This window comes from Rhinopithecus roxellana, chromosome 9, assembly GCF_007565055.1.
Source record: "Rhinopithecus roxellana isolate Shanxi Qingling chromosome 9, ASM756505v1, whole genome shotgun sequence".
Lineage (NCBI taxonomy): Eukaryota > Metazoa > Chordata > Mammalia > Primates > Cercopithecidae > Rhinopithecus > Rhinopithecus roxellana.
Genome location: NC_044557.1, coordinates 63950378 through 63976478, shown reverse-complemented (window position 1 = coordinate 63976478; position 26101 = coordinate 63950378). Strand labels below are relative to the sequence as shown.

Here is a 26101-nt window from a genome sequence, read left to right as displayed (position 1 = left end):
GCTTTTTTTTTTTTTTTTTTTTTTTGTCTCCTCTGGCTATGTATTTTCAAATAACCTGTCTTCAAGCTCACTGATTATTTCTTCTTAATCAATTATACTGTTAAGACTCTGATGCATTCTTCAGAATCCCAATTGCATTTTTGAGCTCCAGAATTGCTGCTTGATTCTGTTTAACAATTTTAATCTCTTTGTTAAATTTATCTGATAGAATCTTGAATTTCTTCTCTGTGTTATCTTGAATTTCTTTGAATTTTCTTAACACAGCTATTTGGAATCTTCTGTCTGAAAGGTCACATATCTCTGTTTTTCCAGAATTGGTCCCTGTTGCCTTATTTCATTCATTTGGTGAGGTTGTTTTTTCCTGAATGATGTTGAGCTAGCAGATGTTCTTCAGTGTCTGGGCATTGAAGAGTTAGTCCATTCTCTTGTTACTAATAAAGACATGCCTGAGACTCAGTAATATGTAAAGGAAAGAGGTTTATTGGACTCACAGATCCACATAACTGGGGAGGCCTCACAATCATGGCGGAAGACAAAGGAAGAGCAAAGGGGTGTCTTACGTGGCTGCAGGCAAGAGAGCTTGTGCAGGGGAACTCCTATTTATAAAAATCAGATATCATGAGACTTATTCACTACCACAAGACCAGCATGGGAAAGACCCACCCCCATGATTCCATTACCTCCCACTGGGTTCCTCCCATGACACATAGGAATTATTACAATTCAAGGTGAGATTTGGGTGGGGAAACAAAGCCAAATCATATAATTCTGCCCCTGGCCATCCCAAATCTAATGTTCCTTTCACATTTCAAAACACAATCATGCCTTCCTAACAGTCCCCAAAGTCTTAACTCATTTTGCATTAACTCAAAAGTCCACAGTCCAAAGTCTCATCTGAGACAAGGCAAGTCCCTTCTGCCTATGAGCCTGTAAAATCAAAAGCAAGTCAGTTACTTCCTAGATACAATGGGGGTACAGGATTGGTGTAAATACACCCATTCTAACTGGGAGAAATTGGCCAAAACGAAAGGGCTACAGACCCCATGCAAGTCCAAAATCCAGCAGGACAGCCAAATCTTAAAGCTCTGAGATGATCTTCTTTGATTCTATGTCTCACGTTCAGGTCATGCTGACGTGAGAGGTGGGTTCCCATGGTCTTGGGCAGCTCTGCCTCTGTGGCTTTGCGGTGTACAGCCTCCCTCCCGCTGCCTTCATGGTCTGGCATTGAGCGTCTGCATCTTTTCCAGGCACACAGTGCAAGCTGTTGGTGGATCTACCATTCTGGGGTCTGGAGGATGGTGGCCTTCTTCTCACAGCTCCACTAGGCAGTGCCCCAGTGGGGACTCTGTGTGGGAGCTCCAACACCACATTTCCCTTCCACACTGCTCTAGCAGAGGTTCTCCATGAGGGCCCCGCCCCTACAGCAAAATTCTGTCTGGACATCCAGCCATTTCCATACATACTCTGAAATCTAGGCAGAGTTTCCCAAACCTCAATTCTTGACCTCTGGGCACCTGCAGGTTCAACACCATTTGGAAGCTGCCAAGGCTTCAGAGGGACTTGCACCCTCTGAAGCCATGGCCCAAGCTGTGCCTTGACCCCTTTTAGCCACACTGGAGCAGCTGGAACACAGGGCATGAAGTCTCTAGGCTGCACAAAGCAGAGGCCCTGGGTCCCAGCCCACAGAAACATTTTTTTTCCCCTAGGCCTCCAGGCCTATGGTGGGAGGGGCTGCTGTGAAGGTATCTGACATGCCCTGGAGACATTTTCCCCATTGTCTTGATGATTAACATTTGGCTTATCATTACTTATGCAAATTTCTGCAGCCAGCTTGAATTTCTCCCCAGAAAATGGGTTTTCTTTTCTATTGCATCGACAGGCTGCAAATTTTCGAAACTTCTATGCTGTGCTTCCCCTTGAATGCTTCGCTGCTTAGAAATTTTTTTCTCTGGATACCCTAAATCATCTCTCTCAAGTTCAAAGTTCCACAGGTCTCTGGGGCAGGGGCAAAATGCCACCAGTCTCTTTGCTAAAACATAGCAAGAGTCACTTTTGCTCCATTTCCCAACAAATTCCTCATCTCCATCTGAGACCACCTCAACCTGGACTTTATTGTCCATATCACTATCACCATTTTGGTCAATGCCATTCAACAAGTCTCTAGGAAGTTCCAAACTTTGCTACATCTTCTTGTCTTCTTCTGAGCCCTCCAAATTGTTCCAACCTCTGCCTGTTACACAGTTCCAAAGTTGCTTCCACATTTTCAGTATCTTTACAGCAGACCCCACTCTACTGGTACCAGTTTACTGTATTAGTTCATTCTCATGCTGCTAATAAAGACATACCTGAGACTGGGTAATATATAAAGCAAAAAGGTTTAATGGACTCATGGTTCCACATGGCTGGGGAGGCCTCACAATCATGGTAGAAAACAAAGGAAGAGCAAAGGGATATCTTACTTGGCAGCAGGCAAAACAATTTGTGCAGGGGAACTCCCATTTATAAAACCGTCAGATCTTGTGAGACTTATTCACTATCAGGAGAACAGCACAGGAAAGACCTGCCCCCATGATTCAGTTACCTCCCATCAGATCCCTCCAATGATATGTGGGAATTATTATAATTCAAGGTGAGATTTGGGTAGGGACACAGAGGCAAACCGTATCAGGTAGATATTGTAGTCTTCACTACCTGGGCTTGTTTGTACCCATCCTTCTTGGGAAGGCTTTCCAGATATTTGAAAGGACTTGGATATTGTGATATAAGCTGTATCTGCTTTAGGGGGCACACTAAGCTTAGTAATGCTGTTGTTCTTGCAAACTCATAGAGGTACCTCCTGGATGGTCTCGGACAATATCCGGGAGAATCCTCTGGACCCCAAGTGGAGACTCTTGTTCTCTTCCCTTACTTTCTCCCAAGCAGAGTCTCTCTCTCTCTTCTGAGCCACCTAAAGCTGGGAGTGGAGTGTGGCTACCACCACTGTGACTGTGCTGGGTCAGATCTGAAGCTCGCATAGCACTGGGTCTTGCCCAAGCCCTACTGTAACCACTCCCTGGTTACTGTGTATGTTTGCTCAAAGCCCTGGGTTCTACAACTAGCAGGTGGCAAAGCCAGCCAGGCTTGTGTCCTTCCCTTCAGGGTGGCAAGTTCCCGCAGGCCCTAGGTGGGTCCAGAGTTGCCATCCAGGAGTCAGGGACTAGAGTCAAGCACCTTAGAAATCTACCTGGTGTACTATTGTACTGTGGCTGAGCTGACACTCAAAGCATAACTTGTAGTGCTTCCCACTGTTCCCTCCCCTTTCCAAAGGTGGAGGAGCCTTACCCCACAGCCACCATCACCATGGGCCGTGAGGAGTTCTGCCAGCCATCCCATGTATGATTTATTTGATAAAAGTCTACAGATATGCCCCCTTACTGGTTGACATGCAAATATGTAATTTTGAATATTTCCAAGTCTGCAAGTAAAGGTTCCGAAATATAGTATAGAATGACCACAGAGATCTATACAGAATGCCTTCTGATCCTACACTAATTATGGACATTGGATTCTCTTTCACTTCCAATCTGTGTTCATATCGGGAGAGATATCCATCTTCTTCCTATTTTACTTTATTTTTAAAATTTTTGAAATTTTTTTAGAGACAGGGTTTCACTTTGTCAGTCAGGCAGGAGTGCAGTGGCATGGTCATGGCTCACTGCAGCCTAGAACTCCTGAGCTCAAGTGATCCTCTTACCTCAGCTTCCCAAGTAGATAGGACTTACAGAAACATGCCACCATGCTCAGCTAATTTAAAATTTTTTTCTGTAGAGACAAGCTTGGCATGTTGCCTAGGCTGGTCTTGAACTCCTGGCTTCAAGCAATCCTCCCACCGTGGCTTCCCCAAATACTGTGATTATAGGTATGAGCCATCATGCATAGTCATTCTTCCTATTTTAAAGGGAAGTAATTTTCTACCAGGCCTTGAAATATGGAATAAGAATTAGTTTTTGGGCTGTGGCATTAAGGGGAAGACCTGGTCCAAGAAGCAATTACCAGCAGGCTCTTACAGCTGGAGTTAACCCTATATCCAATAAAGTGTTAGCCCACATACTGAATACCATGATATCTATCCAATTAAGTGTGGCCTTAATATTGTGCCAGACACTGTTTTCCGTAAGTTTCTGGCAGTAATGTTGGTCTTTGATTTATATAAATTATTATAAAATTAATTCTTACCTTCAAATTTAAAGCTTGAAAATAAATAATATGCATTATAACCTACTTTAGTAGCATACTTAAGCATTATAAAAATGTTTATAGGCCGGGCACGGTGGCTCACGCCTGTAATCCCAGCACTTTGGGAGGCCAAGGCGGGCAGATCACAAGGTCTGCAGATCAAGACCATCCTGGCTAACACGGTGAAACCCTGTCTCTACCAAAAATACAAAAATTAGCCAGGCATGGTGGCAAGTGTCTGTAGTCCCAGCTACTTGGGAGGCTGAGGCAGCAGAATCGCTTGAACCCAGGAGGCAGAGGTTGCAGTGAGCTGACATCACACCACTGCATTCCAGCCTGGGCGACAGAGCAAGACTCTGTCAAAAAAAAAAAAAAAAAAAAAGTTTATATGTTTTAAATGTTAATTTTATTCTACCAATTTTTATTATAGATAAATGCCAAAGTGCCTAAAAATTATCCCAAGTACATTTCTTATTTATTTTACTAGAAACTGTAAGGTGTTTTAAAAATTCCTTTATGGATAGACAGATTTCTTTCCCTCCCTTCCTCCCTCTCTCCCTTCTTTCCTTCCTTCCTTCCTTCCTTCCTTCCTTCCTTCCTTCCTTCCTTCCTTCCTTCCTTCCTTCCTTCCTTCCTTCCTTCCTCCTTCCTCCCTTCCTCCCTCCCTCCCTCCCTCCCTCCCTCCCTCCCTCCCTTCCTCCCTTCCTTCCTTTTTTTTTGGAGTTTCGCTCTTGTTGCCCAGGCTGGAGTGCAATGGCACAATCTTGGCTCACCACAACCTCCGCCTTCTGGGTTCAAGCAATTCTCCTGCCTCACCCTTCCGAGTAGCTGGGGTTATAGGCACCATGCCCAGCGAATTTTTTTTATTTTTAGTTTTCTTATCAAGCAGCTAATAATTTGAACATAATTTTACTTATGGTGTTTTTCCCAATGTATATTGCTTTTTTATGTGAGTGAATGGAATTGCAGGCAGCTGACATATCATAGAAAAATATTTTTTCAAGGCTAGGCAGTAGAGAAAGAAGTAGAAGTTATTAGAAAAGGAGTATGGCAAGACTGTTAATTGTGAGCACAGCTATTACGTATTTTGTAGGCTTTTCATTTTTGAGGCTTATTGTTTAGTTCAATCTTACATTTATTTTTCCAACAAACAGGGCACCAAGATTCTGTGTTACTCATTCACCCTCAACAAAATACGCTAGTGCTGAACTGAAATTCTGGCACCTCCGTCAAGCAAAACCAAGGAAGGATATTGACCCTTTTCCACAAATGGCAACCCTCTTGCCATTAAGACCCAAATCTTGCATTCCACAGATACCTGAGATCCAGGTAGGGTGTACATTCATGCCTTGATCTCTACTAAGTTTGTAGTAAAATATGTATGCTTGAGTGTTTGTGCACTGATAATTTTCATTATAAGCTTTGTTTTGATTGTTGCTAATGTACAAGCTGCAACATTTAGGAAATAAGAAAACCTACAATCTGTTCTTTACCAAGCAGCCAAAGTGAGCCTTTAAAAATATATAATCATGGCCGGGCACGGTGGCTCACGCCTGTAATACCAGCACTTTGGGAGGCTGAGGCAGGCGGATCACGAGGTCAGGAGATCCAGACCATCCTGGCTAACATGGTGAAACCCCATCTCTACTAAAAATACAAAAAATTAGCTGGGCATGGTGGCAGGTGTCTGCAGTCCCAGCTACTTGGGAGGCTGAGGCAGGAGAATGGCATGAACCCAGGAGGCGGAGCTTGCAGTGAGCTGAGATCACGCCACTGCTCCAGCCTGAGGAACAGAGCGAGACTCCATCTCAAACTAAAAAAAAAAAAAAAAAAAAAAAAAGTATATATATATATATATATGTATATATATCTAAAATCATGCCACTTGTCTTCTCAAAATTCTCCAGTGGTCTTCTTTTTCACTCTGAATAAAATCCAAAGTCTTTACACAGTTGTATAAGCTCCTACTAACCCTCTGACTTCATTTCCTACCACTCTAACTTACTTCATTCCAACCACATTGGTGTCCTTGTTCTTCTTTGAAGACACCACAGAAAAATCTCCAGGGCTTTGTGCTTGCTGTTTGCCCTGCTTAGAGCACTCTTCCTCCAGATATGCACATGGCTTTTCCCCTCACTTCCTTTAGGTGTCTGCTCAAGTGCCATTTAATCAGAGAGGCTATTCTTGAGGCTTATTATTTCTATATAAGCACACTTATGTAAAATAGCTCACATACCGTCCATCACTATCTATACCCTTTGCCCTCCTTTATTTTGCTTTACTATATTTATTACAATGTGATTTACCTCTTTATTGTCTTTTACCTCCTACTAGAATGTAAAGAACTTTTCTTTAAGTGCATTTCACCAGTGCCTAGAACAGTGCCTGGCACATAATAGTTGCTGAGTAAGTATAAATTAAATGAATGAGTGAGAAGTAGCAATAGCTGAATTATAAGTCATGAGCATTTTTTCAAGTGGGGAAAACAGTACAAAACATAAAGGGGAGAAGTTCAAAAAGAGAAGAAAAGTTAACTAACTTTGTAGAGAAGAAATAACCCTACATTTTGGCATAGAGATGTAGTAACTGTAGATACTACCTGTGTTTCAGAAGTAAAGAGCCTTATTAGTCTTAGTGGCCGTTAAAGGTGTCACATGTTAACTGTTATTGGCCATATAGTCACATACAACCTCTTGGAAAGATTGCTTTATATTCAGATGTCTTATTTTAAAATGCAGGAAGATATATAATGCAGTTTTTAAAGTTTTACTTCTACAAGTAGTGTTTTAGAGCCGGAGAGACCTTAACCCTGTCTGTGGTTTAACTCTGGAAACATTAGAATCACCTGAAGAACTGTTCAGACATACCAGTGCCTGGGTCTCACCTTCAGAGATTCTGATTTAATTGATCTGGAATGGGTCAGGGTGACTTTGTAAAATCAGGGGATTGGCTTACAACTGAAGTTCTCAACCCTTCCTGAACATTAGAGCCACATTTTAGAAGCTGCAATTTATTAAGATTCTCAGGTGATTCATATGTGAAGCACTACTATCGACTGGTAGTTCTCAAGCTTTAGCATTCAGAAAAGTCAGTTGAAGAACTTGTTAAAATAGAGATTTCTGGGCTTCACTCAGAGATCAAAATCCAGTAGTCCTGGGGTGGAACCCAAGGATTCATTTGCTTTTCTTTTTTTCTTTCTTTTTTTTTTGGAGATGGAGTTTCGTTTTTGTTGCCCAGGCTGGAGTGCAATGGTATGGTCTTGGCTCACTGCAACTTCTGCCTCCCAGGTTCAAGCAATTCTCCTGCCTCAGCCTCCCAAGCAGCTGGTATTACAGGCACCCACCACCACACCCGGCTAACTTTTTTTGTATTTTTAGTAGAGACGGGATTTCACCATGTTGGCCAGGCTGGTCTCGAACTCCTGACCCAGGTGATCTACCTGCCTCGGCCTCCCAAAGTGCTGGAATTACAGGCTTGAGCCACCCCGCCCAGCCTCATTTGCATTTCTAACAAGCTCTCTGCCTGGTGATGCTTTTGCTGCTGCTCTGGGGACCACATTTTAAGTTAATGTCACTTTAGTGCACGAATGTCTCCTCATCTTGGAGCTGTAGTACAGGAAGCACATCATCTGATAACATATGAACATTTGTACAAACAACATTATCAAGCTGAAAAGAAAGGGGGAAGAAAAAATAAGTGACGTGGTTAATGAAAGGAACTCGAATAAGAGAACAATGCCAAAGGAGTGGGCAGAGATTAGCTTGTGTGAAAAAGTGGTATAAATGTGACTTCTCATCTGTTGTCTTCATTTGACTTCCTGAAAATTATTACCGTATGCTGTCATTGATGTTTTCTAGTTGAACAACTTATTCTGATCTCACTCTCTCTCTCCTTGGCAGAAAATACTCTAAGGAATAGACCTCAATTCCATTTTATTTTTCCATTACAGAAACTAAGGTATAACTTATATACAGCAAAATTCAACATTTTTAGTGTATAGTTCTGGAAATTTGGACAAAAGTATACATTGTGTATCTACCATCACACTCATGGTGTAGAGCAGTTCCTTTATATCGCCCTACGCTACAATCCACTGTGACCCTTTCTTAGGCTTTTTTTGTTTTGTTTTTGTTTCCCCACCCATCCCCATCATTTACTTTCTGGCTACTTCTAGCTTTCACCTAAGCCAGCAAGCTCAAAAAGTCTAATATAGGCCTTTGTCTATATAATATGTTAGTTTTTTTATTTTAAGAAGCCTTAAAAAATTATTGTGGTAGAAAACATAATATAAAATTTGTCATCTTAATCATTTTTTATATGTATGGGTTCAGTAGTATTATATTCACAATGTTGTGAAACAGATCTCTAGAAGCCTTGTTTATTAAGAAGCCTTAAAAAATTATTGTGGTAAAAAACATAACATAAAATTTGTCATCTTAACCATTTTTTATATGTATGGGTTCAGTAGTGTTAGTTATATTCACAATGTTGTGAAACAGATCTCTAGAACTTTTTCATCTTGTAAATATGACTCTGCCCATTAAAGACCAACTCTCCTTTTTCCCATCCCCACAGCCCCTGGTAACCACCACTCTACTTTCTGTTTCTATAAATTTGGCTACTTTTGTATTATATACTTTAAATAATAAGCTCAGCCTCCTGTGGTAACTCTCATTTACAGAGTGTTGTTTCATGTCATGCCGTGTTCTGAATTACTAAAACAGATGTAAGCCCTTATATATGGGAAGTTATATATAGAATATACTTGTTATTAATTTTCTTTATAGAATTCTTAAAAAATTATTAGTAGTTATTACATAGAGTATATATAAGGCTTTATTATTTGTTCTGGATAATAAAACATTATAAGTATATTCCTTGCTTTCTTGCAATGTATATAATATTCTAATGGAAGTTGACGTATTAGAAAAGTTTTGTATGTTTGTTTTTGAAATTATAAAAAAATAATAAAACTACTGTAAATTTGGAAACTGGAGAAGAGACAAATCACTTCTGATCTCACCTACTTCCAGACAACTACTAACTTATTTTCTTTTAGGCTTCTTCTGTGAATTTTTTGTTTTACTGTACTTAGACTTTTGTTTTCTGATTATCTGTTTTATCATAAGTATTTATCCATGTGTGCCATCATTTTTGTAACTACTACTTTTAAGTATTATAGAATGTTACATTTACGTATATCCCATTCTCCATTGGACATTTAGGTGTTTATAATTTTTTTAATCCATGCATCTCATATTCTGGATTTAAATTGTTAACTTTTACCATAAATAACTCTTTAAGAATGGGAAAAATAACCATGAAGAAAAAATGCCCCCAAATGTAAGGAAATAGTACTGTTAAGATATAGAGCCCTTCTTATGTGGACCAAGGGTATCTTTGTTTCATTTGCCTGCCCTGTGACTGCTGACACCACCACCCCCCAAACCCTCGCCACACATACATACATCTAGCTCTAATACCTATTCAGTTATAGAAAAAAGAATAGTTTTTACAACGTTCTCTCTCTAGGAAAGAGTCTTCTTTCACAATGGTGGAAGTAAGGATATAAGCCTTTGGCTCTTCCTTTTTTATAGTCTAAATTGCTGTGTGATTCCACTTTGCTGCTTGCAAAAGTAGGAGTTAGAAAAGGAAAAAATTTCTATTCTAATGGGAAGCATTGTAGGAGGCAGAGTGAAAGAAAAAGTACTCTAGTGATCAGAATAAATCTGAGGTATAGGTGCAAGCTGTGCTTTTTTCTCTCTCTCTTATTTTCATTTTGCTCATTATGTTACCATCTTTTAGAAAGAAGAATTCAGCTTATCACAACCTCCCAAATCTTCCAGTAAATCACCTGGAGTAAAAACAGCAACTCAAAAGCCCTGGAAGAGGACGCTTTTGTATCCAGATTCTTCTAAGGATCATGTGATTGAGAAAGGGTAGGTGCAACTTTTTGTATCAAGTGCTTTTCTGCAATACTAAGATTTTTAGAGAATTTAAAAACTAAACAGAAATTAAAAACTAGTACTTTGATATTTTTACATGGGTTCTTAATTTTCAGTGATATGTATTAGAGGCTTATACTTTGCATGAATACTCTAAATTAGGAGTAGAGTTCCAGATATTAGTAATTTTCAAAGAGATCGATGCCTCTGATCTCCAGCTTCTCAAGACTTCTCTGAGAAGATTGCCCTCTAATTCTTTTTTGGCTCTATTCAATAATTCTATATTTCTCAAATTTGAGAACTTATAAGACTCTCAAGAATATTGTCATTGTTACTGACCAGACACGGTGGCTCAGGGCTGTAATCCCAGCATTTTGGAGGCCAAGGCAAGCAGATTGCTTGAGCCTAGGAGCTTGAGACCAGCCTAGGTAATATAGTAAGATCATGTCTACAAAAAATTTAAAACATTAGCCGAGTGTGGTAGCATGTGCCCATAGTATCAGCTACTTGGAAGGCTGAGGGATGAGAATCACTTGAACCCGGGAGGCAGCGGTTGCAGTGAGCCCAGATCGTGCCACTGCACTGCACTCCAGCCTGGGTGACAGATTGAGATTCCATTAAAAAAAAAAAAAAAAAAGGGATGAAGGATTTACCAGTGTCTTTGACTCTCATAAGCAAAGCCTCAGGAAAAAGCAGCCTCAAATGCTGAAATCACCTCTGTGAATTCTCTGGGTTTTGGCTCAATTATTCTTAACTACATTGTTAGCACTCAGATGCCCTTAAGCAGATTTATTTTTGTAAGTTTTTTCAGCTTATCTAGTTGCCTTCTACCTGAGGTTGATCCAAATCACCTTCTCTGCCATTTCCAAAAGTAGCAGTTAATGAGCTTTTGTGGCATTGAAACTTTGCTTGCATTGTATAAATTAATTCTTTTTTTAAAAAATTGCAACACTGTTCTGAAGGCACATGTATCTGTTAATTCTTACTGCATCCCCATGAAGAAGCCATTATCATCATTTTTCAAGTGATAAAACAAGTTAAAAGACATATAGGCAGGAGTTGACAGAAAAGCTGAATTTTGAAAACTATACATGTTATGGCTAGAGTATAGAGTATTACAGTGAAAAAGTAGGAGATGAGCTGAAAAGATAAGTGAGGTTCAGAATGTGAAATTTCTTATCTGTCATATTAAAGAATCGAGATTATTCTCTATGAACTCAAGAACAACTGGAGAGTTTTTGTGTGTGTGTGTGTGTCATTTACTGAAATTGTTTTATTCTTAAAAATTAGAAATATAAACATAGTTCAAAAATAGTGGCATGTTATACACTTGTTTAGTGCCTTGTTTTTTCATTTTAAATTTTCATTAAAATATCTTAGATTTTTTTCCATAGCAGTGATTGTGCTATAGCAATAGATATACTGTAATCTATTTTGATTCTTATTCTTGTCAACTTGCCTCCTCCTATGTCTGCTTCTTTCATTTTATACCATACTTTGCATTTGTATTCTATTGATGGACATGATGTTGTTTCTATTTTTTTCTGTTACAAACGGTGTTATAGTGGATATTCTTATACATTGCTCTATTTCATATATATATGTATGTCCCCGTAAGGAAAGCATTGCCTTCATTTTTCAGGTGATGAAACAAGTGAAAAGACATACAGGCATGAGTTGAGAGAAAAGTTGAATTATTCAACATTAATTCAACAATTAATATTTGTTGAATATATATATAATATTTCATATATATGATAATTTCCTAAAAGAATTTTTGAGTCAAAGCTCATGTGCTTTTTAAATTTTGCTAGATAATATAAAATATCATCAGAGTTATAACAACTTATACTTCCTTCAGCATATATGAATGCCTTTTTTTAACCATTCCTTTCCCAACATAGTATGCATTACCCTTGCTGAACAGATATATTTTCAAAACAGTATTTCTTATTTTGACTGAAGTTGAACATTTTTAAATATGTTTAAGAACTACTACTTTATTTTCTGTGAATTTGTTATTCTCAGAAGGAGGAAAACCAGGACTGGAGGAGGCAGATGATTTTAATTTGGCGTGCTTCCTAGGTGAATGCTCCAGTGTATAGTACAGTATCTGGCACATAGTATGTGTTCAATTAATATTTGTTGAATGAAGGAATATAGAGCCTAAAGTATTCTTTTGTTTTGTTTTGTTTTTTTGAGATGTCTTACTCTCTTGCCCAGACTGGAGTGCTATGGCGTTGAACTCCTGGGCTCAAGTCATCCTCCCACCTCAGCCTCCCAAGTAGCTAGGACTACAGGTGTGTGTCACCATGCCTGACTAATTTTTTTTTTCGTAGAGCTGGGTTCTCACAATGTTGCCCAGGCTGGTCTGGCCTCAAGCAATCCTCCCACCTCCCAAAATGCTGAGATTACAGGCATGAGCCACCAAGCCCAGCCAGTAGTCCAGGGATGAGATGAAACTATATTGGGTTTCAGTTTCTCTACATCCGAATTTTTTGTGTATTGACAATATGAATTTTATCTCAATAAAAAATATAAAACTACATTAGAATATACATTGGGATATACATGTTCAAAACAGTTGAAATATAGGTTTGGAGCCCAGGAGAGAGATCAATTGCAAGTAGAAAATTGAGGAAGCATTACACTTTAGTGGACAGTTGAAGCTGTGGGCATGGATGAGATGATCATGAGAGAGAGAAAGAGCAGTATATAATGAGACCTAAGTTATCAAGGTTTATAGTAAAGGCAGAGAATAAGGAACTTGAAGAGAAGACCAAGAAAGGGTAATCTGAAAAAAAAAAAAAAGAAAGGGTAATCTGAGAGATGGGAGATGTACAAATAAGGAAAGAGTGGTGTCATAGAAGCCAAGGGAAGGAAGAATTTTAGGCCAGGAATGGTGGCTCATGCCTGTAATTCCAGCACTTTGGGAGGCCAAAGTGGGTGGATCACTTGAGGTTAGGAGTTTGAGACTGGCCTGGCCAACATGGTGAAACCCCATCTCTACTAAATATACAAAAATTAGCCAGGCATGGTGCTTGCACCCTGTAATCCCAGCTACTCGGGAGGCTGATGCAGGAAAATACATTTAACCCAGGAGGCAGAGGTTGCAGTGAGCCCAGATTGTGCCACTGCATTCCAGCCTGGGCGACAGAGTGAGGCTCTCAAACAAAACAAACAAACAAACAAAAAAACAAAAAAAACCAAACAAACAAAAAACCAGAACGAGCAGAATGAGTTGGGAAGTGTCCCCTCCCCCTTCTAATTTTGTAAGAGTTTGGGAAGAACTGCATATTGGTTCTTCTTTAAGTACTTGATAGAGTTCACCAGTGAAGGCTTTTGGACCCAGGCCTTTTATTTGTGTGGGGTGATACCAAATTATTGATTTAATCTCTACTTGCTATAGGTCTATTCAGGTTTTCTTTCTTTTTGAGTAATTTTTGGTAATTTGTGTCTCTTCAGGAATTTGTTCATTTCATCAAATTACCTAATTTGTTTGCATATAGTCCTAAGTATTCCCTCATAATCCTTCTAATTTCTGTAAGGCTGGTATTGAGGTATCCTCTTTTATTCCTGAGTTAAGTACTTTGAGTCCTCTCTTTTTCTTGGTTAGTCTAGCTAAATATTTTTGTTTGTTTGTTTTTCATTTTTTTTTTTTTTTTTTTGAGACAGAGTCTCACTCTCCCCAGCCTGGAGTGCAGTGGCACAACCTTGGCTCACTGCAACCTCCACCTCATGAGTTCAAGTGATTCTCCTGCCTCAGCCTCCTGAGTAGCTGGGATTACAGGTGCCTGCCCCCACCTCCGGCTCATTTTTGTATTTTTAGTAGAGACAGGGTTTCACCATGTTGACCAGGCTGGTCTTGAACTTCTGACCTCAAGTGATCCATCCACCTCGGCCTCCGAAGTGTTGGGATTACAGGCATGAGCCACCGTGCCCAGCCACTAAAAGTTTTTCTTGGTTAGTCTAGCTAAAGGTTTTTGTTCTCATCAGAAAGAGTATTTTTAAGGTGAAGACTTGAGACTGTGGATATGCATAGAATAGAATCCAGAGGAAATGAAGAAGCTGATGATATATGAGAAAAATTGAAGGTCTCCATATTAAAAGGAGAATAAAGGAACAGGTTCAAGAGCCAAGGGAATGAGATTAACCATGGTCAGGAGGTGGGGCGCTTCTTCCTGAGACAACATGGAAAGAAGTAAGGATGGGTACAGGTGCATATGTTTGTTGTTCATATCAAGAATGCTTTCAGCTGCAAATACCAGAAACCTAACTAACAATGGCTTAGATGAATTGACCTAATTTTTCTCACATAACAAGAAATCCCATGATAGGCAACTGTCAGTGTTGGTACAATAGATCAGAAAGATTAGGGCCTGAATCTTTGTGATGCTCTTGGCCTTTCCCTCATGGTCAGCAGTGTTGCGGGTCCTAATGTCAGGCTTTCAAGTCAGAGTGGAGGAGGAAGGGCAATTTCCATTAACCCTCTCCCTCTTGTCAGGAAAGCAAGCTTCTCAGAAGCTCCCTAGCACATTTCATTTTGTATCTCATTAGTCACAACTGTGTCTCATGGCTATGTCTCGCTGCAAGGGAGTCTTAGAAAGTTAATGTTTAGCTTTTTCAGAATCTCAGTGGTACTGTATGTAGAAACATGCCATTCTGCTACATGAGGAAATGGAAACTGAAGCATGTTGTACATACGTTTTGTGTGAGAAGAAACTGCCAGGTAATCTGCTGATGGAGTGGAGTGGAAGTATATTGGCAAGGTAGAATAGGCATGTTTTTTGGAGCAAGAAAATAAGGCTTTAGAATAATTACAGCATGGATGTGGGAGAGGGAGCTGGATAAAAAAAATAGAAAAAGATAATGTCCAAAGTCATTAGTCTAACTCCAAAGTCTTCCATTATTTCACCCCAAACTAATCTAAATAATTCCATATGAATCTCACCTCTGTGAGGATTACATATTATAATATGAATTATATCTAGCACAGTGTTTGGTATGTAGTATATAATGTTCACTTTTTAATGTTAGTGTCTTCTTGCCCTAAGCAAATTATCTTTGCTGCCTTTTAAACAAGGATTTCCATACCCACCTTCATTTATTGCTCACTGTTTTCCTATCTAAGGAGCCCCTCTATAACACATTAAAGTTTTTTTGAATTTTATTAAAACACAAATAAATATTTTATTTTTAAATTACTAATATAGGTTGAAGGAATTTCTCATTCTTGCCCTCTCAAAATATTTATTATCCATCCCAGTCATTTGGCATCTATAATAAACCCTCTTGAATTCATCTAACCAGCAGTTATTTTGAGAATTGTCTTCCTGTATAACTATGACTCATTTTCTGAACCACCACTTCAGGGCTAGAACGATGTTTATCCTTTTATTCCTGAGTCGCATTGCTCAGAAGTACTCTTAAGATTTGGTGCTATGTATACCAAAAGTGCTCAGAATTTGTTTGTTGATCAGTTAGTTCTCATTCTTATAATTTTAGTTCTCATCCTTATAATTTAGGTCAAAACACATGTCAGAAAGCAGCAAAGTCATTCACTTAACATCTTTTACTGACATTTCTGAATGTCTCAAGCCCCAGCTGGATAGAAGATACACTTATACAGAAGAACCTAAGGTGAGTATTTTGAGGACTCATAAATATTTTGAGGACTGAATAAACCTGATTGTTCATTTAACTGATCAATATCTCCTGATTTTAGAGAATTTGTATTGATTTATCATAATATTTTATCTTTACTAAGCAATACATTTGATTTTTTTCCTTGCTAAAGGATTTTTACACAAATATTTCCTCTGTATTTTCCTTTTGTAGTACCATGGTTCTATATACTGCATTGATTACTGTTTTCAAAGACAATGGTGTTCTAGTTTTGGTATGATGACACTTGAAAGAAAAATAGTATTTGATATTACATTTTAGAAACCTATAATTTTTTTTTTTGAGACAGAGTCTTGCTCTGTTGCCCAGGCTGTAGTGCAGTAGCACGGTCTTGGCTCACTACAATCTCCACCTCCCTGGTTCAAACAATTCCCTGCCTCAGCCTCCCAAGTAGCTGGGACTACAGGTGCATGCCACCACACCCTGCTAATTTTTTTTTTGTATTTTCAGTAGAGATGGGGTTTCACCACGTTGCCCAGCCTGGTCTCGAACTCCTGACCTCAGGCAATCCGCCTGCCTCGCCCTCCCAAAATGCTGGGATTACAGGCATGAGCCACCACATCCGGCCGAAGCCTAGAATTTTTAAAGGGCAGGGTGTTTCCACAGTACAGCTACCCTGATAATATGGATTTAATGCACTAGTTCTAGATGAAAACTTCACATTCACTAAGAATTATACTTTAGGTAGAAACCTTGGCAGTCCTAATACCGTCTGAACACTTAGCTATAATTTTACGTAACTATTTATTTTATTCTATGCAAATGGTACCCCATTTCTTTTAATTAGTTTTTTTTTCCTACTAAAATAAGGATTTTTTTTTTTTTTTTTTAGTTTGGAATGCTGATAGTTAAACACAGTAAAAACATTAAATTCTCACTTCAGAATTTGTTTAGCAGGCAGATAGAGAGGTGGAGAAATGGAGAGACAGTAGGACAAAAAAAGAGTGAGAACCTTACTTAAACCCTAAATTTTTTGTACCATTATTGTCTTATTACAAAGAAGTAGTCTATGAGTTCTGTAAAACAAATAGCAAAGAGTTAAACTGAATAGTAGATGCCCTTTCATATTCTGAAGTCACTCCTGTGCTTGGAGAAATAGCCAACTTTCCGTGTTTCAAAAATTGTATGAGGGTTGCCAGTGCTGTTGGCAGAGAAGCCTATAAACAGCAAAATTTTATGAGAACTTATACTGCCATTTACACTGTGCAGGCCATGACCTACACTGGGTGAGACTGTCCAAGAGGGACCCCCTAAGGATAGTTAATGAGTGGCACCAAGAGGCCTTAGAGATAGTTCTCGTCATAACCCTCTGTAGCTATAATAGCAGCACTTCAAGGCTGAAATAACATTAAATATGTATGAAAGAGGCCACCAACAGGATTTGAAATACTCCTAAAATGGTCTTACTTTGCCTGAAACATGAAAATAATTGAGGCTAGGAAGTTGTTTCAACATTAAGTTTAAAATCAGATTGGTTTATAATAGAATATATTCTGTGGCCATAGTTGGGGCTCCACAAATGAATGTTATATAACTCTCAAATGCAAACATACTGCATTAATTACATATATGGTACAAAAATAAAATAGTCCAGTGGGAAAATGACAGCATGGTAGACTTTATGAAATCCTGTTGTGTAATGCCATAAAAAAATTACCATGTTTTTTGGTGGATAATAGACTTCTGTTTTGTTATGTAGGTTAAAACCATGTCAGATGTTGGTGCCTTGGGAGGATTTGACATGGAACATTTGTTGCAATCTTTGTATGTAGAAAACAGAGCTGGATTCTTCTTTACTAAATTCTGCGAGCATTCAGGGAACAAGGTAGAAAATAATTATTTAAAATTTAATTTTATAATTTTACTTCATTTAAAAATAAGAGACATCAAAATAATTAAGTGCTCACATAATTATATTTGATGTTAAAATTCTCATCTGTGATAAGAAAATTCATATTAATATTTAGTAAATATTTAAGCATCTCAATTATAATTATTTTGTTCATCCTACAATTACAAATTACAATGAATAGTGGCAAAATTATTTCCAGTTGATTTTTCAAAATTTAAAAAAAAATCAGTCTTACTTTTGCTAAAATGAAAAGTATTGGCCAGATGCGGTGGCTCATGCTTGTAATCCCAGCACTTTGGGAGGCCGAGGTAGATGAATCATTTTAGGTCAAGACTTGGAGACCAGCCTGGCCAACACGGTGAAACCCCATCTCTACTAAAATACAAAAATTAGCTGGGCGTGGTGGTGCATGCCTGTAATCCCAGCTACTCGGGAGGCTGAGGTGGGAGAATCGCTTGAGCCTGGAGGTGGATGTTGTGGTGAGCCGAGATCGCACCCTTGCACTCCAGTCTGGGTGAGAGAGTGAGACCCTGTCTCAAAAGAAAAAAAAAAGTGTTTAACTGGTTCATTTACTACAGTAATGTTTGATTCTGCGGTAATACACATTGCCCATATATATCAAAATACGTGGTTACTCCTTAACTGTTAACTAGAATATTTACTGTTTTAATGACTAATTATGTGAGAGGCATACATAGAAAAAATATAATCTTCCAGCAACAATATCAGTAAATATTTTGTGTGTTGCCAGTTTGTGATAGAAGATTAAAACCATCTTAAATTGAACCTGATTTATGGTAACAGCAAGGAGCTAAACAATTACTTATATTTGAAATTAGAGCTTTGTAAGAGTTTTAATAATTAGGTGGTAATAATTTATGTACTTTTTCCATCTGTAGTTGTGGAAGAACAGCGTGTACTTTTGGTTTGACCTGCAGGCTTATCATCAGCTTTTCTACCAGGAAACACTTCAGCCTTTTAAAGTATGCAAGCAAGCACAAGTACGTAGTAAATAATATTGGTTCAATGTGAAGCACTAAGTACACAGAGAAATGAAAATTGTGTCCAGTCCCAAACAAGAGAAATCTAGGATCGCAGGCAAAAAGGCAGCAATTAAATTGTTGCCATGGGATTACTTTATTTAAATGTCAGCAGAATATTATTTTATAATATGATTTGTGAGTTTTCAGTTTTATCTCTTTTATTTGGTTTGCTTTATTTTCTCTTGCCAACTACTTGTTCTTCTGATAAAGAATGTCTCTCTCTCTCTCTCTCTTTTTTTTCTAATTTATACCTTTTTGGTTTGGTTGTGAGTGATTTAAAAGAAAACCCTGAGAATGGACATGTAATGAATCATTGAAGTGATTGGGAGCAGAGACATTGACCAATGTTACTCTCTGAGCTTCCTGCAGATATCAGCTGTTGTACATACTAGGCTGTTGACTTGGTATGAGCAGGAAAAGATGTTGACTGACTATGCAGTGCAAGCCCCATGTAGTTGTTCAGGCTTCAGTTCTGCATGCCATAGGAGACAGACACTCAGGGAGTAGAGGAAAGAATGTTTCAAGACCACCCTGAAGCCAAATAGAGGAGGAAAGAAAAAAAAAAAAATAGAAGGGGAAGAACAGAGGATTCTCTGTAAAAGGAGACAGAGAAAATAGCCTCTTTTGTGGGGAAGAAGGAAAGGGAACAGAATTGTGACTCAAGCTGACTTATTTTCGCAGTTTTTTATTTTCAGGCTCTTCTGTTCTTTTTTGGAGACAGGTCTCCAAGCCTAGAAAAGTGCTAATCACTTCTATATCTGTTCACCACTTAAGTGATTCTTACAATCCAGAATAACTACATTCCAGAGGACCTCCCCCTGAACAATGCTAAGGAAACTAGCTTCATCATTTTATTTATTATCTTATCATCTTATTTGATGTATCATAGTGTACCGCTGGATGTTCATAGTTACTTCCCCCACCCTGACTCTGGCATTAGTAACTATGCTTTGTAAATCAACTGACAGAGTTTTGTACTTTTTACTGTGAGAATAAGGACTTCAGCTCCTACATAGCCCATATCTGTCTCCATGAAATCATGAAATTATATGTAATTTACTAGCACCATTTCTGAGACCACACAGTTGACTATTCTGTTTGTTAATCTTTTACCTGTAATTCTCTATTTATCCTCCTCCTCCTAACCTATTGCCCCTAATCTGTTCAAGTACAATGCATTACTTTTATATGTTTTCACTACTACAAAGAGTATTCCTCCAACAATCTTCAGCTGCCCAATTAAGTGAGTTTTTTCCTTAATAATTTTCATATTTCCATGACCTTGTAAAAGAGAAAATTCTATTTGAGCTTGGTTTACTTGTTAATTATTAGTAATAAATGATTGTAAAACCACACAGTTTTGGTTACTTGAAGGTGGATGATTCTGTTTTGGGATTTTCAATGTCTATAAGGTTTTTATCTTTTCCTAGGTTCTCTTTTGGATAATTAAAACAGAGTGAGAGGAAAACAATGGAGACATTTGCTTTTAGGAATGAAGAAAGATAAGAGAAGCAAATCTATGGTTTTTTTTTGTTTTTGTTTTTGTTTTTACATACTTGCTCTTTGCATCTATAGTTATTTTACTTTGTCTTACTTTTTTATTTATTTACATTTTTAGAGACAGGATCTTGCCTTGACACCCAGGCTGGAGTGCAGTGGAGGGATCATAGCTCACTGCAGCCTTGAACTCTTGGGTTCAAGTGATCCTGCTGCCTCAGCCTAAGTGCTGGGATTACAGGCATGCACCATCACGCCCAACTTTATTTTTCTGGTTAGAGGAGCAATTGTCTAAATTGATTTAGGTTTTAATTATCCCAGGTTTCTGTGACTTCAGATACAAGAACTGCCTGTAATACTGTAATCCTAGAGATTCATTTTATGGTATGAAATGCTATTTGTTTCTTTATAATACGTATATGGTTCTCTTCAGGGGTAAATTTACAATTTAGATGTTTGGATTGATAATGCCAATGGCAGAATACAATAAACTGGACTATGTTAAAATTGCTATGGGCCAGGTGTGGTGGCTCATGCCTGTAATCCCAGTACTTGGGCAGGCTGAGGCAGGAGGATTGCTTGAGCGCAGGAGTTCAAGGCCAGCTTGGACAACAAAGTGAGACCACATATCTATAAAAAATTTAAAAAGTAGCCAGGCATAGTGATGTGCACCTGTAGTTGCAGGTACTGGAGAGGCTGAGGTGGGAGGATCGCTTGAGCCCAGGAGTTCGAGGCTGCAGTAAGCTATGATTGCACACTCCAGTGTGGGGGGCAGAACAAAACCCTGACTCAAAATAAATAGATAAAGTTTCTATGAACTTGATTTTATATTGTTTTCAAATATCTGCCAAGTTGTATGCTAGGAGACTGAGATTGGATTTCAAGAGACTTACATGATTTTCTATACATAAACCCTGAAGTTTTATTGCCCCATGAAATATTGCAGAAATATCTTTATTCAGGCTAGATGGGGAAGGGCATATCACTAACAGTGATTAGCATGACTAAAGAGTCCAAGAGTTTGAAGTAGTGTCTTAGGTATGCCCTGAAGATTTCACCACATGGCTTCAAAATAGACTAGTACCCAGTTGGAAACCAATTTAAATGGTGTTGGCAAGGATAAAGGGAATCACCACCATAGTGTAGAGATATCTTTGACCCTAGCAACAGCTTGCCAAGGAACAATATACCACTGCTAAGATTTGGATTTGGAGACTAGATTGTTCCTATAGATAGTTCTACGGTCGTTTTTTTTTTTTTTTTAATTTGGAGATTTTTCTTTTATTTCAATTTTCTTTTATTTTTTAAAATTTTATTATATTTTAAGTTATAGGGTACATTTGCACAATGTGCAGGTTTGTTCCATAGGTCTACATGTGTCATGTTGGTTTGCTGCACCCATCAACTCGTCATTTACATTAGGTATTTATCCTAATGCTATCCCCCCACCAGGCCCCCACCCCCTGACAGGCCCCAGTGTGTGATGTTCCCCGCCCTGTGTCCAAGTGTTCTCATTGTTCAATTCCCACCTGTGACTGAGAACATGCAGTGTTTGGTTTTCTGTCCTTGTGATAGTTTGATAAGAATGATGGTTTCCAGCTTCATCCATGTCCCTACAAAGGGCATGAACTCATCCCTTTTTTATGGCTGCATAGTATTCCATGGTGTATATGTGCCACATTTTCTTAATCCAGTCTGTCACTGATGGACATTTGGGTTGGTTCCAAGTCTTTGCTATTGGGAATAGTGCCACAATAAACATACATGTGCATGTGTCTTTATAGCAGCATGATTTAAAATCCATTGGGTACATACCCAGTAATGGGATCACTGGGTCAATGGTATGTCTGGTTCTAGATCCTTGAGGAATCGCCACAGTGTCCTCCACAATGGTATACCTAATTGACACTCCTACCAACAGTGTAAAAGTGTTCCTATTTATCCACATCTTCTCCAGCACCTGTTGTTTCCTGACTTTTTAATGATTGCCATTCTAACTGGTGTGAGATGGTATCTCATTGTGGTTTTGATTTGCATTTCTCTGATGACTAGTGATGATGAGCATTTTTTCATGTGTCTGTTGCCTGCATAGATGTCTTCTTTTGAGAAGTGTCTGTTCGTATCCTTTGCCCACTTTTTGATGGGGTTTTCTTTTCTTGTAAATTTGTTTGAGCTCTTTGTGGATTCTGCATATTAGCCCTTTGTCAGATGGGTAGATTGCAAAAATTTTCTCCCATTCTGTAGGTTGCCTATTCACTCTGGAGGTAGTTTCTTTTGCCATGCAGAAGCTCTTTAGTTTAATTAAATCCCACTTGTCTATTTTGGCTTTTGTTACCATTGCTTTTGGTGTTTTAGTCATGAAGTCCTTGCCCATGCCTATGTCCTGAATGGTATTGCCTAGGTTTTCTTCTAGGGTTTTTATGGTTTTACGTCTAACATTTAAGTCTTTAATCCATCTTGAATTAATTTTTGTATGAGGTATAAGGAGGGAATCCAGTTTCAGCTTTCTACGTATGGCTAGCCAGTTTTCCCAGCACCATTTATTAAATAGGGAATCCTTTCCCCATTTCTTGTTTTTGTCAGGTTTGTCAAAGATCAGATGGTTGTAGATGTGTGGTGTTATTTCTGAGACCTCTGTTCTGTTCCATTGGTCTATATATCTGTTTTTGTACCAGTACCATGCTGTTTTGGTTACTGTAGACTTGTTCTATAGTTTGAAGTCAGGTAGCGTGATGCCTCCAGCTTTGTTCTTTTGGTTTAGGATTGTCTTGGCAATGTGGGCTCTTTTTTGGTTCCATATGAATTTTAAAGTAGTTTTTTCCAATTCTGTGAAGAAAGTCATTGGTAGCTTGATGAGGATGGCATTGAAGCTATAAATTACCTTGGACAGTATGGGCATTTTCATGATATTGATTCTTCCTATCCATGAGCATAGAATGTTCTTCCATTTGTTTGAGTCCTCTTTTATTTCACTGAGCAGTGGTTTGTAGTTCTCCTTGAAGAGGTCCTTTACATCCCTTGTAAGTTGGATTCCTAGGTATTTTATTCTTTTTGTAGCAATTGTGAATGGGAATTCACTCATGATTTGGCTCTCTGTCTGTTGTTGGTGTATAGGAATGCTTGTGATTATTGCACATTGATTTTGTATCCTGAGACTTCGTGAAGTTGCTTATCACCTTAAGGAGATTTTGGGCTGAGATGATGGGGTTTTCTAAATATACAATCATGTCATCTGCAAACAGGGACAATTTGACTTCCTCTTTTCCTGATTGAATACCCTTTATTTTTTTCTCTTGCCTGACTGCCCTTGCCAGAACTTCCAACACTATGTTGAGTAGGAGTGGTGAGAGAGGGCATACTTGTCTCGTGCTCATTTTCAAAGGGAAAGCTTCCAGTTTTTGCCTATACAGTATAATATTGGCTGTGGGTTTGTCATAAATAGCTCTTATTATTTTGAGATACATTCCATCAATACCTAGTTTATTGAGAGTTTTTAGCACGAAGGGCTGTTGAATTTTGTCAAAGGCCTTTTCTGAATCTGTTGAGGTAATCATCAGGTTTTTGTCATTGGTTCTGTTTATGTGATGGATTACACTTATTGATTTGCACATGTTGAACCAGTCTTGCATCCCATGGATGAAGCAGACTTGTTCGTGGTGGATAAGCTTTTTGATGTACTACTGGATTTGATTTGCCAGTATTTTACTGAGGATTTTCGCATCGATGATCATCAGGGATATTGGTCTAAAATTCTCTTTTTTTGTTGTGTCTCTGCCAGGCTTTGGTATCAGGATGATGCTGGCCTCATGAAATGAGTTAGGGAGGATTCCCTCTTTTTATATTGTTTGGAATAGTTTCAGAAGGAATGGTGCCAGCTCCTCCTTGTACCTCTGGTAGAATTTGACTGTGAATCTGCCTGGTGCTGGACTCTTTTTTTGGTTTGTAGGCTATTAATTACTGCCTAAATTTCAGAGCCTGTTATTGGTCTATTCAGAGATTCAACTTCTTCCTGGTTTAGTCTTGGGAGAGTGTATGTGTCCAGGAATTTATCCATGTCTTCTAGATTTTCTAGTTTATTTGTGTAGAGGTGTTTATAGTATTCTCTCACGGTAGTTTGTATTTCTGTGGGATCACTGGTGATATCCCCTGTATCATATTTTATTGCATCTATTTGATCTCTTTTCTTCTTTATTAGTCTTGCTAGCGGTCTATCTATTTTGTTGATCTTTTCAAAAAACTAGCTCCTGGATTCATTGATTTTTTTTGAAGGGTTTTTTATGTCTCTATCTCCTTCAGTTCTGCTCTGATCTTAGTTATTTCTTTTCTTCTGCTAGCTTGTGAATTTATTTGCTCTTGCTTCTCTAGTTCTTTTAATTGTGATGTTAGGGTGTCAATTTTAGATCTTTGCTGCTTTCTCTTGTGGGCATTTAGTGCTATAAATTTCCCTCTACACACTGTTTTAAATGTGTCCCAGAGATTCTGGTACATTGTGTCTTTGTTCTCATTGGTTTCAAAGAACATCTTTATTTCTGCCTTCATTTCGTTATTTACCCAGTTTCCATGCAGTTGTGTGGTTTTGAGTGAGTTTCTTAATCCTGAGTTCTAATTTGATTGCACTGTGGTCTGAGAGACAGTTTGTTATAATTTCTGTTCTTTTGCATTTGCTGAGGAGTGTTTTAGTTCCAATTAGGTGGTCAGTTTTAGAATGAGTACGACGTGGTCCTGAGAAGAATGTATATTCTGTTGATTTGGGGTGGAGAGTTCTGTAGATGTCTATTAGGTCCGCTTGGTGCAGAGCTGAGTTCAAGTCTTGGATATCTTTGTTAACCTTCTCTCTCGCTGATCTGTCTAATATTGACAGTGTAGTGTTATAGTCTCCCATTATTATTGTGTGGGAGTCTAAGTTTCTTTGTAGGTCTCTAAGGACTTACTTTATGAATCACGGTGCTCCTATATTGGGTGCATATATATTTAGGAGAGTTAGCTCTTCTTGTTGAATTGATCTCTTTACCATTATGTAATGCCCTTCTTTGTCTCTTTTGATCTTTGTTGGTTTAAAGTCTGTTTTGTCAGAGACTAGGTTCACAACCCCTGCCTTTTTTTGCTTTCCATTTGCTTGATAGATCTTCCTCTATCCCTTTATTTTGAGACTATATGTGTCTCTGCATGTGAGATGGGTCTCCTGAATACAGCACACTGATGGATCTTGACTGTTTATCCAATTTGCCAGTCTGTGTCTTTTAATTCGAGCATTTAGCCCATTTACATTTAAGGTTAGTATTGTTATGTGTGAATTTGATCCTGTCATTATGATGTTAGCTGGTTATTTTGCTCATTAGTTGATGCAGTTTCTTCCTAGCATCGATAGTCTTTACAATTTGGCATGATTTTGCAGTGACTGGTACCGGTTGTTTCTTTCCATGTTTAGTGCTTCCTTCAGGAGCTCTTGTCAGGCAGGCCTGGTGGTGACAAAATCTCTTAGCATTTGCTTGTCTGTAAAGGAATTTATTTCTCCTTCACTTATGAAGCTTAGTTTGGCTGCATATGAAATTCTGGGTTGAAAATTATTTTCTTTAAGAATGTTGAATATTAGCCCCCACTCTCTTCTGGCTTGTAGTGTTTCTGCCAAGAGTTCTGCATTTTTTTTTGACATTACATACTTGCTTCAGTGAGAGAGCACTACTAGTGAATGAAACAGACCTAGCGACTACTGTATTTTGTAACTTGTGAAATCTTTCAAATAAGCTGTATCCTAACAAAAATTATGCATTTAGAATCTATCACTCTCCATAGCATGCATAATGATATTTAAATAAAAATAAGTAAACGTATGAAACAAAAATTTAAACATGTTCAAGTATACA

At 38.4% G+C, this 26101-nt stretch overlaps 1 protein-coding gene across 3 annotated transcripts in view; it reads left to right on the top strand.

Moving 5' to 3' along the window:
- Positions 1–26101, top strand: part of RGS22 (regulator of G protein signaling 22) — a 154379-nt gene that overhangs the window by 55892 nt on the left and 72386 nt on the right. For all 3 annotated transcript variants that reach the window (XM_030937766.1, XM_030937765.1, XM_030937767.1), the window contains 5 exons: positions 5370–5544; positions 10021–10154; positions 15686–15800; positions 17545–17670; positions 18597–18698. In XM_030937766.1, coding sequence (XP_030793626.1) covers positions 5370–5544; positions 10021–10154; positions 15686–15800; positions 17545–17670; positions 18597–18698 — 652 coding nt within the window. The remainder of the gene's footprint in view (positions 1–5369; positions 5545–10020; positions 10155–15685; positions 15801–17544; positions 17671–18596; positions 18699–26101) is intronic.